Source organism: Nicotiana sylvestris, chromosome 6, assembly GCF_000393655.2.
Source record: "Nicotiana sylvestris chromosome 6, ASM39365v2, whole genome shotgun sequence".
Taxonomy (NCBI): domain Eukaryota; kingdom Viridiplantae; phylum Streptophyta; class Magnoliopsida; order Solanales; family Solanaceae; genus Nicotiana; species Nicotiana sylvestris.
The window spans coordinates 168,690,467-168,711,314 of NC_091062.1; the positions used below are offsets into that span (position 1 = coordinate 168,690,467).

The 20,848-nt window shown below is 42.3% G+C and overlaps 1 protein-coding gene across 1 annotated transcript; it reads left to right on the forward strand.

The window, feature by feature from the left end:
- The first annotated feature begins 4,629 nt into the window (after positions 1-4,629).
- On the forward strand, positions 4,630-20,051 carry LOC138871650 (uncharacterized). The gene is made up of 2 exons (XM_070149542.1): positions 4,630-5,708; positions 19,835-20,051. The coding sequence occupies exons 1-2, from the start codon at positions 4,630-4,632 to the stop codon at positions 20,049-20,051; spliced, it is 1,296 nt and encodes a 431-aa protein (XP_070005643.1).
- Positions 20,052-20,848: the final 797 nt, after the last annotated feature.

The following is a 20,848-nucleotide window of genomic DNA, read 5'->3' on the forward strand; positions in this document are numbered from 1 at the left end:
GTCTTCCCCTTTTTCTTGGATTTTGGTTTAGTTTTGTTGGGGCCGAACCTTTCCCAATGACGCTGGTGGTGTTCATCATATTCTCCAGTTGGATCTTCCAAACAGTCTTGGCAGTCGCAATCAAGATCCCAAGGGCAGTGTCCCGTAAAGAGGCATTTGAACCACCAAGCCCTTTTTCCTTCTCTGTCAAAATTTTGACACCAGTCATGTTCTTTCATGATGCTTTGTATATTCCAAAAGAATTCTCCATTAGGTTCAAGGTATGTATCTATTGTATCTTTGGGTTGAATCATTTGGCAAGAAAAGATGGTTTTATTGGGTGTTTTGAGATGGGAATGGTCAAAGCTTATGTAGACGGTTTTGTCATTTCTTTTGGTAAAAGTTGGTTCTCCAGATTACAGAGATTCCTCCGGTTCTCTTAACTTTTCATAATTTGTGATCCAGGAATCAGGAAGAATTTTGACAAGTTCATCTCTGGAAATTTGTCTGGGTATTTGGGTGCACATGGTGTTTCCTTTGGTAGCATCAATATTTAAGAGTAAAGCATTTTCTCCTCCGGGGAGGCAAAGATCCATGGCATGATTTTGGACTCACCACTCCATTTGGTGATGAAGAGTGGTTTGGATGGAATCTTTGGCTTGAGGGCCTCCTTGGATTTGGACTTGGATTTTTAGTGCTTTGGTTAAGTATGGATCATAAAGGAACATGTTGAAATTGGGAAAGATAGTTAGGAAGACAGTCCCAGCATTCAGGGTAACTTCTGCAGTACCCAAATTTGCATGTTGGTAATCCAAGTATCTTGTATCTAGAAGAGAAAGACGAGCTACAACAGGTTGACCTTTTCTTCCGTGATATATTAAAACAATTCTGATAGTACCAAAATGGATATGAGTAAAACCATGATCTCTCCATTGCCTGGGAAAATCATCTGGGATTTGAAGGGTGGTAAATTGTTCCTCTCGAGTGACAAGAATAGGATGCTGGTCAAGTTTTGAGGCAGCAACATATTCTTTAACTCCTTTTGGTCTGTGTTGGACTAAGGAACGAATTTGGGTCCAAGGTGCAAATGATTTATTGGCAAAAGTTAAGTAGGGGTTTATGAGGGGTAGTTCAGTAGAGGATACTTTTTGTTCATCGGGCATGATATCTACTTCATATAGGTGATCATATATTTTGGACAAAGTTTTATATAGAGTAGGATACATATTCATTTTTGCTAGGGAAGAGGATGATGGAAATGACTCAGACATATTTAGTAAATTGTTCCTCCCTCCGAAAGGAAGGGCTGGCTCTGATACCACAGTATAAAGAACAAAGTAAGAGACTCCCGCTTGGCCCATTTTTGCAGATGCGGTCTCTTCCTCGTAGAAGCGGGACTACAAATGCGGTCTCCTGACCGTAGATGCGGAAATCGCTGAAGCAGTGAGCTTCATTTAATACGGGTTCTAAGTCATTTTTTACCACTTTTCACTCCTCCATTGGCGATTTTTGGGAGCTTTTGAGAGAATACTTCCACCTAGCATCTTGAGGTAAGTTCATCCCACCTATTCTTAGTTTAATACTTGTGTCTTAGGTAGATTAAACACTAGAATTTAGGTAAAATCAAGGGGTTAGAGCAAAACCTAGGGTTTTAATAAAATATAGATTTAACCACAAAATTTGTTATGGAATGAATTAGAAATCATATATTTTTTATCCTTAGGTTATAGAGAACAACTTCCTTCGAAAAATTTCGGAATCCGGGCACGTGGGCCTGGGGTCGGATTTTAGGAAACTTGTGTTAAAGGTTGGGAAATTGCTTAAATAGCTAGAATTCGGAGTTTATATTGACTAGTTCCTACCCCATTTAACTAGTTTGGGGGTCGTTCGGCTCCGAATTGACGGCTTGGGGTCGTTCTTGGTATTGGAAGTGCACTTTGGAGCGAGGTGAGTCTCCTTTCTAATCTTGTAAGAGGGAATTGTCCCCATAGGTTAATAATTGAATTAATTGCTATTATATGCTTGGGCTACGTACGCACTAGGTGACGAGAGTCCGTGCGTAGCTACTATTATGTTAAGTTCGGGTAGTCTAGGACCCAAAAGCATGCTCTATGTGATATTCTCGTAACTTGATGATAAATTCGAATTCGTATAAATTATGTTGATTAAGGTAAATGAGACTAGTAAGAGGAATCTTATCTTGTTTGGTCTTTTAAAAGAGAATTGAAGATCCCTATGAATAACTATTCCTCAGATATAAACTATTGTCTGCTTGTTGATGAGTTTATTTATATTTGATCGCGTCACACGTGTGATTTGCGAGCAGGGTAATAGTTGCATCTATGGTTCGAGCCGTTCGACCCTCGGTAGTACACAATTTACTTTTATATTGGATCGGGCCGTACGTCCCTCAGTGTTACTTGCGCATGCTTTACTTAGTATTTTTCTGTGGACTGAACTTCATATATGCCTTGAAACGTAAATAGATACCCATGATATTATCTGGAAAAAGAAATGTTATTCCTTGCCATAAAATGTTAACTAAATTGTGCTATGCATGCTTATTATAAATTCTTTCTCATGTTATTTGACCCTAGTAAGTATCAAGTCGACCTCTCGTCTCTACTTCTTCGATATTAGACGGGATACTTACTAGGTATATATTGTTTACGTACTCATACTACACTTTTGTACTTAATTGTACAGGATCTGAGGCAGGTGTCTATGTCTATCAGTCTGGTGCACATCCTTGAGCATATTTCGAAACTTCTACAGTGAGTTGCTTCCCTTCCCATGCCTTTCAGCAGCCTGAAGGAGTCTCTCTTATGTATTTTTGCTGTCTATTCTGTTTCGAACAGTAGGATAGTGTGATTTTTTTGTATATTCTACTAGTTGCCCACAGTTTGTGACACCAGGTCTTGGCACACACTTTAGTAGACTATATTGTTTTGGGATTGTATGATTATTTTTGGCTTTACTGATCATTTCTAATTTTACTTCAACTTAAGGAATCGTTGCAACAATTTTTGGGTAAAAGTAAATGAGAGATTATTTAGTATTTTTTGCGTTGGCTTGCCCGGCAATGATGTTGGGCGTCATCATGACCTATTATGGAAATGGGTCGTAACAACATGGTATCAGAGCACTAGGTTCACGTAGGTCTCACAAGTCATGGACAAACCTAATAGAGTCTTGTGGATCGGTACAGAGACGTCTGTATTTATCTTCGAGAGGCTATAGGTTGTTAGGAAAACTATTCTTTATTCATTTCCTATCGTGCAGTGGTTGGTATACTAAATTTCCTCTTCTATTCTCTCAAAGATGGTGAGGACATGCATGGCTGATGTTCCAGACCTGGGAGGAGCTGCTCCCCCTATTGCTAGACGCCGAGGCAAAGGCTAGGGGAGGGCACCGACCCGAGGTAGGGGACGAGGGCATCCCAGAGTTATCCTAGTAGTACCACCAGCAGATCCCGCGAGAGATCCTATCATTGAGGAGCAGGAATGAGGTGCCCGTAGCTGAGCCTATCCCGGTGGACTTTTTGACAGCACCAGGATTCCAGGAGGTCATGGGCCGTATGCTGGGTTCATGGATTCTATGACTCAGGCTGGTTTATTTCCAGCAGATCCAGCTACATCACAGGCAGGAGGGGCACAAACCCCTACTGCTCAGGCTTTTGGATATGCAGCTGCAGTGTATCAGACTCTGGGTGCACTACCTGCAGATGGCCCCTAGCCAATTGCTACAGTGGCACCCCAACCCAGACCAGCTGCGGACGGTGACCCATAGAAGTTATTGGATAGATGGACTAGACTTCACCCTCCTATCTTCGGGGGTGAGCATCATGAGGATGCCCAGGATTTCATTGATAGGTGTAGGGACAGACTACACAACATGAGGATATTGGAGTCGCATGGAGTTGACTTCACTACTTTTCAGTTAGAGGGCAGGGCCCGTAGATGGTGACAGTCCTATGTTCTCGGCAGGCCAACAGGTTTTCCTCCCCTCACCTGCGGTCAGTTCACCTAATTATTCTTGGATAGGTATATTCCACCCTCTGAGAGGGAAGAGATATGGTATCAGTTTAAGCATATGGAGCAGGGTCAGATGTCTATGACCGATTATGAGGCGAGGTTCTCTGAATTGTCTCGCCATGCACTCATGATACTTCCCACAAATGTAGAGAGAGTGTGGAGACTTGTTATGGGGTTACACCCCGGTATTCGAGCTAGCATGGCCCGATAGGTGGAGTTGGGTATTAAGTATCAGGTAGTGGTGGAGATTGCTCGCAGGATTGAGGGGTAGAGAGCAGATTCAGCAGGACAAGAGGGCCCGATTTTTGGGACAGTTTAGAGGTGTCCCAGCTAGGGGTAGAGGTCACTTCGGGAGGGGCCAACCCAGTAGACCCCTATATTCAACACCACCACCCACTCCCCGAGGTGCTCCAGTGAGGCCTTATTTTAGTGCGACGCCGGAGAGTTCTTATCGCCCACCAGCTATTCAGGGTTCCTCCGGCGGGTATTCTAGTCATCAAGATTCTTTCAGTGCTCACTTCAATGTCTTGCCATAGAGTTCATATCGCCCACCAGCCATCTAGGGCTCTTCTAGTGGGTATTCAGGTCAGCAGCTCAGACTTCAGGTCAGTAGACTATGGTACCGAGAGTATTCTATGAGTGTGGAGATCCGGGTCACATGAAGAGGACCTGCCCCAGACTTCGGGGCAAGGCAGTGCAACAGGGTCAGCAGTCTATGATTTCAGCACCGACTGCCCCCCCACCTAGAGGTGGAGGGCAGACGAGTAGGGGCCGTCTTAGAGGTGGAGGCCAGGAAGGGAGAGGTCAGCCAGCTACTGTTCAGTCAGGTGGAGGCCAGCCAACCGGCGCTCCAGCTAGATTCTACGCCCTTCCGGCCAGGCCAGATGCATTGGCCTCAGATGTCATCATCACAGGTATTATCTCCGTCAGTGGTAGGGATGCTTCGATATTATTTGATCCAGGGTCTACTTATTCATATGTATCATCTCTGTTTGCTCATTTTCTGGTTATTTCTCCTGAGCCATTGGGCAGTCCTGTTCATGTGTCTACTCTTGTGGGTGATTTTATGGTTGTGGATCGGATCTACCGGTCCTGTGTGGTCACATTTTGTGGTTTCGAGACTAGAGTGGATCTCCTATTGCTTGACATGATCGACTTTGAGGTCATCCTGTGCATGGATTGGTTATCTCCATATCACGCCGTCTTAGGTTGCCATGCCAAGACTGTTTCATTAGCGATGCCAGGGTTGCCGAGGTTAGAGTGGAAGGGTTCCACAGCTGATACATCTAGTCGGGTTATTTCTTTCCCGAAGGCTCGGCATATGGTCGAGAAGGGGGGTTTGGCTTATCTAGCTTATGTTTGGGACACTACCACAGATTCTCCGACGATTGATTCAGTTCCAGTGGTTCGAGAGTTTGCCGATGTGTTTCCTTCTAATCTCCCTGGTATGCCACCAGATCGCGATATTGATTTATGTATTGATTTGGCTCCAGGCACCCAACCTATATGTATTCCACCGTACCGCATGGCTACTAAGGAGTTGAAGGAGCAGCTTGAGGAGTTGTTAGCAAAGGGGTTTATTAGACCCAGTGTATCACCTTGGGGTGCACCAGTGTTATTTGTGAAGAAGAAATATGGGACTATGCGGGTGTGCATTGATTACTACCAGTTGAACAAAGTCACCATCAAGAACAAGTATCTGTTTCCTCGTATCGATGATTTGTTCGACCAATTGCAGGGTGCTAGGGTGTTCTCTAAGATAGACTTGAGGTCAGGTGTCATGACCCTAACCCCGAACCCGATCGTGATGGCGCCTCTCGTGAAGACAAGGCCAGCCAATTAAACCCAATTCACTTTTTAAAATAATTAATCAGCATAAAAGTAGTCTAAACATGATTTAATCATACTAAGTAGCGGAAAATAGTATGGAAATACAACCTAACACAACCCTAACCGGGGTGTCACAAGTCACGAGCATCTAACAGTACTGAATCCTCAAATGTAACTACAGAGTTTTAAACACTGAACTAAGAACATGAGGGAAATAGATAGAGAGGAGCTCCAGGCTGCGAAACGCCAATAGCTACCTAAAGACTCCTCGAAGATCCACCTAAAGCTGGAATGAATTAGCACTCGGGAGCGGGACCAGCTATGCTTGAATCTGCACACAGGGTGCAGGGAGTAAAGTGAGTACTCCAACTCAATGAGTAACAAATGTAAATAATGACTGAAAGTAAGAAAACACGTAAGGCACACAACATTCTATAATGAAGCAGTAAAAATCATTCAAAAGCAGTAAACCAGTGAAAAATCAAGTAAAGCTTCTTTTAACAAGTAAACAAGTAATTGACAGGTAATTAAGGTAAAGTAAACAAATAAAAGTTCGCCCCTCGGGCACAGTATCAGCAAATCCGCCCCTCGAGCAACATCTCAGAACAATACCAGCCCCTCGAGCTCAATCTCACATCTTAAAGGGTACCCACGCTCACTAGGGGTGTGCAGACTCCTGGAGGGGCCCCTTACGGCCCAAACGCAATAACAAGCCACCTCGTGGCATCATCACTAGGCCCTCGGCCTCATATCAATCAAACCACCTTGTGGTGCACATATCTCAGGACCTCGGCCTCATAATCAATATCAAATGTTTCCTCACAACATAGGCCACCGGCCTTACTAAGTCAAAATCCTCACAAGCCCCTCGGGCAATAGTAAAACAGTATTTCTCAGCTCAATCATCATATAAAATATCATTTAAGTATTAAAACTGAGTAAACATGGCTGAGTATGAAAACAATGAAAAAATAGCATGACTGAGTTCAAATATAAAGTTAAACAGTGAGGAAATATCAATAAAAAGCCCCAAAGGATTCAAACAGTTGGCACGAAGCCCAAATATGGCATTCAGCCTAAATAATAATGATAACAAACAGTTTTCAATCTAATACGCGGTAAAATCATCAATCGGGATAGACCAAGTCACAATCCCCAATAGTGCATGACCCCACGCTCGTCATCAAGTGTGTGCCTCACATCAATATAGCACTACGATATGCAATCTGGGGTTTCAAACCCTCAGAACATCATTTACAATCATTACTCACCTCAAACCGGCTAAATCTCTAGCTTGCGACACCTTTGCCCCTCGAATCAGCCTCCACGTGCGTCGAATCTATCCAAAATCAGAACGAGAACGTCAAAATATGCTAAGGGATCGAAGCCCAAGCGAAACAATCAATAAAGGGCACAAATCCCGAAATTACCAAAACCCGACCCCGGGCCCACGTCTCGAAATTTAGAAATTTTTACACCAATAGATTACTTATCTTCCCACGAGTTCATACATACCAAGAACATCAAAATCCATCCACAAATGACCCTTCAAATCCCAAATGTTTGGCCTCCAATTTCAAGCCCTAGTTCTTCAAATTTAGGCTTAGATTCCATGATTTTCTAGGTGAAATTCACATAATAATCGAGTTTTTAGTCAAAGAATCTTACCTCCAAGTGATTCCTCTCGAACCCCTCTTCAATCTCCTTCAAAAATCTCCAAAAACGACCAGATATGGAGGAAATGAGCCCCAAAATCGCGGACAAGACGAGTTAAAAACATTCTGCCCAGGCCTTAATTTCCTTCTTCGCGTACGCAGTCAAAGCCTCGTTCGCGAAGCACAAAAATAACGTTGACCATTATCCTCTTATGCGAACGCGATGCTTTTCCCAGATGAACCTTTGCGAACGCAATCCTTCCATCGCGAACGCGATGGGTTAATTTCCATTGAAGCTTGACATTTCAATTCCTTCTATGCGAACGCGACTACACGCCCGCAAACACGATGCACAACCTCACAGCCCTTCGCGAACGCGTCACCTGCCTCACGAACGCAAAGGCTAAACTTCCACCTCCCTCAGTAGACTCTTCGCGAACACGAGGGTCCTCTCGCGAACGCGAAGACCAAAATGTCTACAACTGCTGGAACTCCAAATCTGTAATTTTTCAAACTTTAAAATGATCCGGTTGACCACCCGAAACTCACCCGAGGCCCCCGGGACCTCAACCAAAGGCACAAACATATCCTAAAACCTTATTCAAACTTGTTCCAATCACCAAAACACCTCAAACAACATCAAATTACCCAAAACACATCGAATTCAAGCCAAACTTTCTAAAATCTTCCGAATTATGCTTTTGATCAAAAACAAAAGCAAACCACGTCCGAATGACTTGAAATTTTGCACACACATCCCAAATGACACAACAGAGCTACAACTCCCGGAATTCCATTCCAACCCCTTTATCAAAATTTCGCCTATCAACCTGAAATCGCTAAAATATCAACTTCGCCAATTCAAGCCTAAATCTACTATGAACCTCCAAAATTCATTACGATCATGCTCCTAAGTCACAAATCAGCTCCTGAAGCTAACCAAACCACCGGAACTCACATCCGAGCCCTCTAACACATAAGTCAACATCCGGTTGACTTTTCCAACTTAAGCTCCCTCAAAAGAGACTAAGTGTCTCAAACCTTACCAAATTCCTTCCGGATTTGATCCGGTCAACCCGATATCACATAACACGGATAAACAAAGCATAAAGAAGCAAAAATAGGGAAAACGGAGCGGTAACTCATGAGACGACTGGCCGGGTCGTCACATCCTCCCCAACTTAAACAAATGGTCGTCCACGAACGAATCAAGAAACATACCTAAAGCCTCAAACATGTGAGGATATCTGCTTCGCATCTCCCGCTCGATCTCCCAGGTAGCCTCCTCCACGGGCCGACCTCTCCGCTGCACTTTCATTGAAGCTATATCCTTTGACCTCAACTTTCGAACCTGACGACCCAAAATAGCTACTAGCTCCACATCATAGGTCAAATCATCATCCAACTGAAACGTGCTGAAATCCAGAACATGAGACGGATCCCAAATATACTTCCGGAGCATAGAAACATGAAATACCGGATGCACACTCGACAATCTAGGTGGCAAAGCAAGCTCATAATCCACCTCCCCAATCCTCCGAAGCACTTCAAAAGGCCCAATGAACCGCGGACTCAATTTCCCTTTCTTTCCAAATCTCATAACACCCTTCATGGGCGAAACCTTCAACAGAACCTTCTCACTAACCATGTAGGACACATCACGAACCTTCCTATCAGCATGACTCTTTTGCCTCGATTGCGCTGTACGAAGCCTCTCCTGAATCACCTTCACCTTCTCTAAAACATCCTGCACCAAATCTGTCCCCAATAGCCTAGCCTCACCAGGCTCGAACTAACCAACTGGAGATCTACACCGCCTCCCATACAAAGCCTCATATAGAGCCATCTAAATACTCGATTGGTAGTTGTTGTTATAAGAAAACTCTACAAGCGGTAGAAACTGATCCCATGAACCTCCGAAATCAATGACACAAGCACACAACATGTCCTCTAATATCTGAATAGTGTGCTCAAACTATCCGTCCGTCTGAGGGTGAAAAGTTGTGCTCTACTCAACCTGAGTACCCAACTTTTGCTGCACAAACCTCCAAAACTACGAAGTAAACTGAGTGCCCCTATCTGAAATGATTGAAACTGGGACACCATGCAAATGAATAATCTCCTAGATATAGATCTCTGCCAACCGCTCTGAAGAATATGTAGTACATACAAGAATAAAGTGCGCGAACTTGGTCAGCCGATCCACAATCACCCAAATAGCATCGAACTTTCTCAAAGTCCGTGCCAACAACAAAGTCCATAGTGATCCTCTCCCACTTCCAATCGGGAATAACCATCTGCTGAAGTAAGCCACCCGGTCTCTGATGCTTATATTTCACCTGCCGACAATTTAGACACCAAGCTACAAATCCCACAATGTCTTTCTTCATTCTTCTCCACCAATAGTGTTGCCTCAAATCCTTATACATCTTTGCGGCACCTGGATGAATGGAATACCGTGAGCTATGAGCCTCTTCCAGAATCAATTCCCGAAGCCCATCCACATTGAGCACACAAATCCGACCCTGCATCCTCAACACCACATCATCTCCAATTGTCACATCTCTAGCATCATCATGCTGAACTCTATCCTTAAGGACAAGCAAACGTGGATCATCATACTGGCGCTCTCTGATGCGATCATATAAGGAAGACCGAGAAACCACACAAGCCAATACCCGACTGGGCTTCGAAATATCCAACCTCACGAACCGATTGGCCAAGGCCTGAACATCAACTGCAAGAGGTCTCTTCCCAACTAGAATATATGCCAAACTCCCCATACTCACTGCCTTTCGGATCAAAGCATCGTCTACCACATTGGCCTTTCCCGGATGGTACAATATAGTGATATCATAGTCCTTAGAAAAATCTAACCCTCTCCGCTACCTCAAATTAAGATCCTTTTGCTTGAACAAATACTGAAGGCTGCGATGATCAGTAAACACCTCACAAGATACGCCATACAAGTAATGCCTCCAAATGTTCAATGCGTGAACTATGGCAGCCAACTCTAAATCATAAACGGGGTAGTTCTTCTCATGGGGCTTCAACTGACGAGAAGCATAAGCAATAACTCTACTATCCTGCATCAATACACAACCAATACCAACTCTCGAAGCATCACAATACACGGTATATAAACCTAAAGCCGATGGCAAAACTAACACTGGAGTTGTGGTTAAAGCTGTCTTGAGCTTCTGAAAGCTCTCCTCACACTCGTCCGACCGTACAAATGAAGCAACATTCTAAGTCAACTTGGTCAAGGGCGATGCGATAAATGAGAATCCCTGAATAAAACGGCGATAATAACCTGCCAAACCAAGAAAGCTGCGAATCTCTATGGCCGAGGACGGTCTGGGCCAACCCTGAACCACCTTTATCTTCTTCGGGTCAACCTGAATACCCTCGCTGGACACCATGTGCCCCAAGAAAGCCACTGAACCGAGCCAAAACTCACACTTGGAGAATTTTGCATAAAGCTTCTTCCTCCTCAATCTCTACAACACAACTCTCAAATGCTTCGCGTGCTCCTCCTAACTACGCGAGTACACCAGAATATCATCAATGAAGACTATGACAAACGAATCGAGATAAGGCCGAAACACGTTGTTTATCAAATGCATGAACACTACTGGGGCATTGGTCAACCCAAAATATATCACCAAGAACTCATAATGACCATATCTGGCCCTGAACGCGGTCTTAAGAATATCCGAGTCCCTGATCTTCAACTGGTGATAACCTGAACGGAGATCAATCTTGGAGAACACTCTTGCTCCCTGAAGCTGGTCGAATAAATCATCAATGCGAGGCAAAGGATACTTATTCTTAATTGTTACTTTGTTCAATTGCCTATAATCAATGCACATTCTCATAGTGCCATCCTTCTTCTTCACAAATAGAACCGACGCACCTGTTGATACCCAATATTTCCCTGTATATTTTTCACATATACAAAATACTTTCAAAATAATATATGTATGTATATATAAGCATGCCCAAGTGTTTTAGTATTTTTTCCAATTTTTAAAAGATTTTTAAAACCAATTTATTGTCCATTTTAGCAGTACAAAATCAATAATTACTCCCAAAATCATCAATTTTGGTGAATAATTTATTTTATTCCCATATTTATACCAAAATATAGTTAAGGTAATTTTTATATATTTTTACAAATTTATTTGGTATTTTTAAAGCTAAATTGCATATAATTGCAATTCTAGCCTACTTTAAGATTTAATAGCATTTTTATAATCAAAATATTGGTTCCAGTATTTTTAAATTAATATTTATATATTATTTACTGATTCAGTACTTTTAATTTGTTTTCAAAATTATTTTTACTATTTTTTGTAAAATAAAAGGGAAAAACTAGCTATGTAAATTTTATCCTCATTTCGTTTCAATTGTAGCCCCATTACATTTCAATTTTAGCCCCCAATTGACCCAATCTTAACCCCCAATCAGACCAGCCCAATTTCAATTTCAACCCAACCCCTTAACCCGTTTATCCAACCCGTCCGGTCTTCCTTTTAATCCAGGCCGTTAATCATTTTGATCAACGGCCATGATCACCCCTTACCATTTTTAATCCACCGACCCTACCCTAATTCCCTCATTTCCATCTCTCAGCTGCCTTTGTATACTCTCCTCTCTCAAACTCTCTTGAAGGCTCCCTGGAACCCTAGTCTCTCTCATCCTCTCCGACCATAACCTCACTGGAATCCATGGCTTCTCAGGCCATGGATGGCTTGTACTCACCTCCCTCCACTCTCAAACGTATGGGGTTCGAAGCTTTGAGGTCTGACCTCAGTGGTGTCCGTTCATATCCTCACAGATCCATGGTTTTAAAGCCTCTCCGGCCTTGCTTCGGCACATCAAAAGCATTTCGAGCCTGGTTCTAACTCATCCGACTCAAGACCGGACTTTTCTTCCAAGCCTTTCTCATTTCTAAGGTTTCTCAGAAACCCTAGCCATTCGAGGTTTTTATCTGGTTGTTTTCTTAAATCTATGCTATATCTATGCTCTACTGGAGTTTTAAAACGTTTTCCCCAATTTTTCTTTCAAAATTTGTTTCTCTTCGATTTAGGGTTTCTGAAATTTTTTCGAAAGTTTCTCTTCCTCTTCCTCTTCTTTTCTTTGTGTGTATCTATCTATGCTATGTTTGTATGTTTTCTTTTTCTACCTAGCATGTTCTTCCCCTGTATCTTTATGTTTGCCTTATTTTCCATGTTCTTCTATTGTGCTCCGTTCTTTCTTCTACTGGTTTCTATATCATGCTTTCACATGTTTATCTTATGTGTTCGTTTACCCCTATGTTCCTTTACTATATTTTCTACTAAGCTTTTAGGTCTTTAGTTGACTTCTTCTGGACTTTGTTATGTTCTTTGTTAAACATGTTTCCTCTACTGTTTTCCTAAGTTTATACTACCTCTTTTATCTTTTGAACTTGTTTAGGTCCCAAGCCTTTCTTAAGATGTGTTCTCCATGCTTCAAATCAGTTCTTCATTCTTTTGCCTTGAACCTGCTATTTTATCTGTTTGTTTTCACATGAATCCCTGAAAGAAGACCTCTGATCCTGTTTTCGTTATTTATCTTCTTTTCTCTGTATCTAACTCGAGTTGAAAATCCGAGGGTTTGGGGGTTTTTGGCGAGTTTCGATCTTGTATTTGAGACTACGGTTCTATTTTGGAACTCTAGGTTTCTCAGGCTCGTTTTGAATCTTTGTACGGAACTCGAACTTCTTTGACTTTGAACTTTTCTATGCTAGGCTTTTCTAATTAGCATGACAACTCTTTCTTGATTCACATATCTGTGCACTTTATATATGATGAATTCTTCCGTAAAAAAAAAGGTTTTGCCAATTTGTGATTGATTCAGAATTCCTTTTAATAAGGATCGATTGATTGTTACTGATTTTTCTTTAATTAAACCTTTCTTCACCTTTTCTGGTTGGATTCATTCTTACCAAAACTCAATTTCTGATTTTTTTACTGGCTGTTGATTGATTGCCTTTCCTTATTTGTACAAACCGTGTTGCTATCGAACTCTTTCCTTAAATAACTTCTGTGTATTTACCCTTTTTGTGCTACTTTGGAAAAGATCTTGATCAAACTCTTTCCTTAATTATCCTTTACCCGTTTAAAATTAGAATCCCTTAATTTAAGGGAGACCTTATGTGATTGATTTCGAAACTATTTTCTTACCTTTTCTTACTTGCTTTCTGCACTATAAAGGGCACGACCCTTTTGCACTTTTGAGGACTTCCAATTCAATACTCTTTAAGACCTTGAATTCAACACTTACACAACACTTATTGAACACTTTCTATTTTAATACTCCTACATTCTCAATTCAACACTCTACTCTCTTCTGAAATCTTCTGGCTGTGTGTTTGCAATTTGGCTTTACTACTGCTCTTCTCTTCTTATTTCCCTGAAACTGGTATGTTCTAATTTAACTTTCGGCTTCATCCCTATGTGTTTGCTTTACAGTTTCAACAATCTTGTCTACTTTGCTGTTTATGTTATGTATTGAATATGTTGTTCTCTTTGCATCTGTTGTTGTGTGAATTCCCCATACCCTTATTCCCTTTTATGTGTTTGAGTTAAGGTTCAGGCATGGCAATATCCAAATTGTTGCTCATGTCTGAACCTGATCCTTTAATAGATCCTAACTCCCAAACAATGTGGCTAACAGGCTGGTTAGGGGTGTGCCAGTACTCCTAATTGCTGGGTATGACCACCAGCCTGTCTTGGCCTTCCCCAAAATCCCCTCTATGCACTTGCACTCTCTCTTAGATTCTAAGTTCTTCCCCCTTCCTATGAGCCTTGCTTTGGGACCTTGAGCTCCCTCTGAACTTGGACATTTGAGGGCCGACCCTTCCACACTGCACTATAATCCAATTCTGCAATATATTTGGGTGTAAGCACTACCCGGAGTCCACTTGAGACTCTTAGGGAACTATGACACATCCCAAATAGGAGAAAGGTTTTGGAATTTGATCTTTGGAGTTGGTTTACTTCATGCTTTAGACAAAAGTCTGAATCAGGCTCTCCTTGGTCGGGATTTTAGCTTTTTGATGTAATCTTTACTTTTTTTCTTCATTCTAGGCTGTAATAATTTGTAATAACTCATGGAGGCTTATAGTGAAAAGGTGAGGGGTACTCATGTATGCATAAGGGTAGATATCATGCTCATTAGGTCTTTATTTCTGCAAATCATGGCAAGTTCTGCATTTCAGCATCTTTGAAATCCTATTTTAGGTTCTGCACTTCTACATTTTCATATAGAAATCCTATCTATAAACTTCTGCACTTTTGCATCTTAGAAATCTTGCCTATAAGTTCTGCATATATATCATATCAATAGCTTTTGCATTTCTGCATCTCATATAGAGAACATGACTATAGGATTTTGCATTTTGCCTATCATATAGAAAGCATGTCTATAGGGTTTCTAAATACTGTATACGTATCTATCACTAGGCAAACGATATATAGGCTTAAATAATAAAATCAGCGTTTTAGACGCCATGCCTATATGATTTCTGCATTTTCATAAAGGTTAAAATCAGTCACACTTAGAAAGCATGCCTATAGGAATAAGCAACTAATCTGAATCCCTCAACTTGCTTATAAGTTTAAAATCAGTAATAGCATTGCTTAAAAGCTTGTAGAACTTATGTTCCTGCTATTAATAAATCTTCTTCTGAAATCAGTATCTTTCTCTCGTATTTAGATATCATGCCTATAGGTTTCACCGAAGCAAGCTATAAGGTAAATTAGCTAATTGAATTAGACTCTGTTAATTCCAACCAGCAGGCAGGTCTGATTCTGATTTCTTATCTAAAATGTGTAATAGACCAGTCTGCCTCCCTAACGTTTAAGTTTAATTCAGACCATAACCAGTATCTGCAAGACATGCTAAACAGTCTGTCTTTAAGTGAGGAGGCCTGTCTGAGCCTTTTAAATTGTTATGTGTTTCCCATATCTGCCTTATGTGTTTTTGTTTGTCGCTTTAGAATTTTATCCTTTTAAACCATACAAAGCCCAAATCTCCATTCCCTTTAGGACTAGTAGTCCCAAATACCTCCGGGACTGATAGGATTGGGGCGGGTACTAGCATGCAATAAGTAAACGAAACCATTCCGCGTTTAATACCTTAACGGGGTAGGAAAGGGTAGATATGGATATGATGACCAGTGTGCTAATACCACGTGTCACCCCTTCTGAGTAGAGATTACAGGGTATTGCATTGATGTGATCCATATTATTTATAAACCTAGGACCCCTTCTCTTTACTTGTTTATTTTATTACTTTCAAAATTTCAAAACTCTTTTTTCTCAAATTTCAGCTTCCTTGTTTCTTCAAACTTTAACTTATTTGCAATCACAATGTGACAACTCCCTCATATTTGAAATCCTTATTTGCTTATTTATTGTTTGTACTTAAGTCACAATTGTAGCATGGCCGGGAACCACACTAGTGGATCTTGAGGGGTGCCTAACACCTTCCCCTCAAGATAATTTCTAGCCCTTACCCAAACTCTGATTTTTCTAAATAAATTCTTCTTAGTGTCCTAATGCACTTAATCATTAGGTGGCGACTCTTCAAATCAAAAAAACCCAATTCCCAAAAGGGAACGAGTTATCCTCCCAAATGTCATAAACCTGATTTCGCGAGAAAAAGGGGGCGCGACAGCATGTCGACTCTAATGGGGATTTCTTTAAGGCTTTTACCATTTCATACTATTTGTGACTTTATGCTTCCTTGAATGTCTTTAATGCCTTTAAGTATTTATTTTGCTCTCCTACTTCGAAAACTGACTTGGCTCTTCGTTTCTTCTCTTTATTTCTCTTAATGCTTTCTTTTATCGCTTTCCTTTAATACTATTGTAATTTTGAGCAATTATTGTAATTATTACCTTATGAATGTGCAAATACATGACAATTTGTTTAATTATTGTAACTACATATTCAACATTATATTCCACTCGTGCCAAACAAAATACCAGAGCAACGCTTATAATAAGTGGTTGTGCCCTTCCGATATTATTACCTCCTAAATTTGGCAAAGGCGTATTTGAGGTAAAACCAGTTGATCAACGGTGTAGTCGACAGTTTCGTACCTTTTCCTCTTGAGTTGTTCGCTCAAGGGTACCAGTCTAATACCCCATAGAAACCCTACTCTGTTTAATTGTGCATGCATCACTGTAACCTAGCCGAGTCAGTTATGTTGTCCACATAATGACTCTTTAATATAGCCTTGTCCAAAGTCCACTAGGTTTCCTTGGAACCCAAACGAACATTACCACGTTCTGTGCATTTATTTGGAGTACTAAATGTTGCTTATGCCAATTATTGATAGTTAAATAGTCGAGTCCGGCGGGGGTAAGGGCCTAACGCTTTTGTTTTGCAGAAATGAGGCACGAAGTCCCAAGATTCGGCATGGTCACCAACATCCACCCAAAATTGCTAAATTGGTGGGAAGACCTTCATTCCAGTGATCAGACCCTCGTGCGAAAATACTTGGGAAATTTACCTTCCCTTCTGGAAATCCAACCTAACAACAAAATTATTGAAGTTGCCACCCTGTTGTGGGATTGCGATAGGTCTGTGTTTCGCTTCGGGGAGATTGAGATGACACCCCTACTAGAGGAAATAGAAGGACTGGTTGGTATACCATGGGAGACTCCGGGTTTGTTAATGCCAGAGAATCGCAAAGGTAGAGGTTTTCTCAAGATGATGGGTCTAAAGAAGAATCCAGATTTAACTTGCCTGAAGGAGTCGTACATTCCCTTTGATTATTTGTACGAGAGGTACGGTCACAACAAATCCTACCGTACCTATCCTGATGAGTTCGCCCTTACGTCATTAGGACATATCCATCGAAGGGCCTTCGTCTTTATGTTCTGCTTTTTGGGGATGATAGTATTTCCTATGTAGAAGGCTAGGATCCATACCAGACTAGCCATGGTCACCAAAACCTTAATGGAGGGAATTGGCGGGCAACCATTCAGCATAGTGCCCATGATTATTGCAGAGATGTACTGAGCCCTAGAAAAGTGTCAATAAGGAGCCCACTTCGAGGGCTGCAACTTGCTACTCCAACTCTGGCTCATGGAGCATCTTCAAAGGGGTGAATATCGACAAGAGATTCAACGTAGAGACTGGGACGATCATATAGCCTTCCATCAACCAAGGCAAATGAACTACATGCCCAACATGTTTGCTCAACCAGGAGATGCCAAGGGGTGGGTGGAGATATTTGAAAATCTAACTGAGGATCAAATACAATGGATGTTTGAGTGGTTCCCTACTAAAGAGTTCATCGTCCGATCCAGGGACGCTCCATTTCTGTTACTGATCGGTTTGAGAGGAACCTACCCTTATGTCCCTCTCCGAGTTATGAGACAGGCTGGTAGGAAGTAGGTTATACCAAGGGTCGACAAGATGAGTCACTTTCGGGCTGACTTCCAAACTGATGACAGTCCTTATAAGTGCCAAGCTCAGCATATGTGGCATTGCAAGATCATCATGGGGAGAAATACTATCGAGCCTAACAAATACCATGCTGGCTGCATACCATACTATTCAGGCTAGCTGGAGGATAAGCACAATGGTCTGGGCCAACCCGGGTTTGTTTGAGGTCACAGAATCATCGATGAAAGGGCAAAATCACAGGTCAAATACAACCAACTGCGCAAGAGGATGTGAAAGCGAGCACCAGGAGATACAAGAAGCCAACCAAAAACTGATTGAAGAATGGAAAGATGTGGCTGTCAGTGCCAACAAGCGATTAGGATACTTGGAGCGGGGTTTAGTAGAGCTGGAAAGAAAGTTTCTCAAAAGGATCGAGGACTGCCAGAATGCTGAGGGAAACGAAGGTGGACACCTGGTCAGAGCCTACTTGCTGCTGGGACTTCGTGAGCTGGTGAAGCTGTTCGATGGAGCCAAAGATGTCGAGTCCGGGAAAGGTCCTTCTGGGACCAAGTAGTTAGGATTCCTTTTCTTTTGCTTTAAATGTAATAAGGCCAGTGGCCATTAGTGACATTTTACCTTCTGCTATTTTATTGTCGTTTTGGGATTCGTCTTATCTTTATCAATAAAATGAGGCATTTAGCATTATAAGTTCTCCAAATAAACTTGTCGCTAGGCCTACCTCGGGCACAACGAGGCTCCCAAATTAGGACACAGCTTATATTCTCGCACTATGCGTTTAAATATCGCAACATCTTTTCCTTATAATCCGCACTAACTTGCTCCCTTTTTGTTTTTATATTTGTTTTATTCCCCTCCCCAAAGGTTAGTTCGTGCACTCTGGCATCGTCATCATACTCCACAAGATCCAAGGTCCCTCCACCCACTCCTCCTCCTAGTCCCGTCAGAAACAGGAACAAAGGAAAAAGGAAGATTTGAGAAACATCAGAAAGGAAAACTCAGTTGAACGGGTAGAAATCACTCAGGGTACTCATGTCTCCAAAGAAGGTGGATCCCAACTCGAGCAGAAATTGCTGAAATTTCAGGAGGAACTTGATCAAGTCCGGAATTTGGCAAGCTTGTCGTTTTCCCTCACCACCCCAGATGTCAACTTTCCTAACACTCAAAACCCCACACCTCCATAAAACATCCCGAAACCACAAAACTATCCTGCTCCCCATCGCCACTGTAACACTTGCCATACTTCCGACAACACCCCGCTACTCATCCCTGAACCATTGAACTCCGCAAATGATCATCACCACACTCACCGTAACACCCCCATCTATGTGGAAACCATACCATACTCCATTCCACCCGTCTCAAGAACACCTGAGTCTGATGACAAAGACTCCCTTATCAGGAACTTGGCCGCAGAACTCAAGTTGACTAGCCGAGTTCAGGGTGTTGAAGGAAGCAAGGGAATCAAGGGATTGAACTACGAAGACCTATGCATACAACCAAATGTCGAACTGCCCGAGGGGTACAAACCTCCTAAGTTTGAAATGTTTGATGGTTCAGGGGATCCCAGAGTCCATTTAAGGACATACTGCGACAAGCTGGTCGGAGTAGGGAAGGACGAAAAGATTCGCATGAAGCTTTTTATAAGAAGTATGAAAGGAGATGATTTGTCTTGGTACATTAGCCAAGACCCGAAGAATTGGTCGAATTGGGTAAGTATGACGTTCGATTTCATGGACAGTTTCAGGTTCAACACAGAGAATGCGCCAGATGTGTTCTACATACAGAACCTAAAGAAGAAACCTACGAAGACTTTCCGCGAGTATGCCACTTGTTGGAGATCAGAAGCTGCTAAGGTCAGACCAGCTTTAGAAGAAGAACAAATGAACAGGTTTTTTGTCCGAGCTCAAGAAACACAGTACTGTGAAAGGTTGATGCTGATTGAAAGCCAGAAATTTTCCGACATCATCAAGCTGGGGGAGAGGATCGAGGAAGGTATCAAAAGTGGCATGGTCACAAACCTTGAAGCTTTGCAGGCTACCAACAAGGCTCTACAGTCTGGTCGCACGTCCAAAAAGAGGGACGTGAGCGCCGTGATGGTTGCATAGAGAACCAAATCCCCTATCAAATACCAAGCCTACCCGATGCCTCCACTCGCATATAAACCTACCCCAAATTACCAAGCATCCTCGCCTTCTTACCAAGCTCCACCACCTACTTACCAATCACCTCCACCACCCACATATCAACCTACTTCACCCAGATACTCCCAACCCGCACACGTCTACCAAGCCTACAACACCCAACAAGCCCACTATCAATCACCTCCTCGTCGCCAAAACTTGCCTAGACCAGACCAAATTTCGACTGCAGACCTCCCAAATAGTATACGACCATTGCCGAACTAATTGACCGGTTGTATGAAAGGCTCAAAGCTGCTGGTTATGTCACCCCTATCCCTGCCATAACCCCCGAAAACCCATCCCAATGGGTCAACCCAAACAAAACTTGTGCATACCATTCCGGCATGAAAGGGCATACCATTGATGGGTGTCGCTCTCTGAAGGATAAGATCCAAGCTTTGATTGACAACAAGATCATCTTGGCAAAAGAGCCTGCTCCGAACATCCGCAGCAACCCTATACCAGACTACAAGGGTGGAGGCATTCACATGATTGAGATAGAGGATGATTGGGACCCCAAAGGATCGATCGGATTAATCACAAAAGGTGACGAGCCAAAGAAATCAGCAGTCACCCTTAACCCGATTGTGGTCCAGATTCAGTCTTCTGGGGACACCGAGGTGAATATGTCTGTACCACTTGAGTTTGAAGCACCACCCCTTACAAAGACGCCAACACCAATTGAGGTCGAGTTTGGGTCCCCAAAGGCACCTGTGCCATTT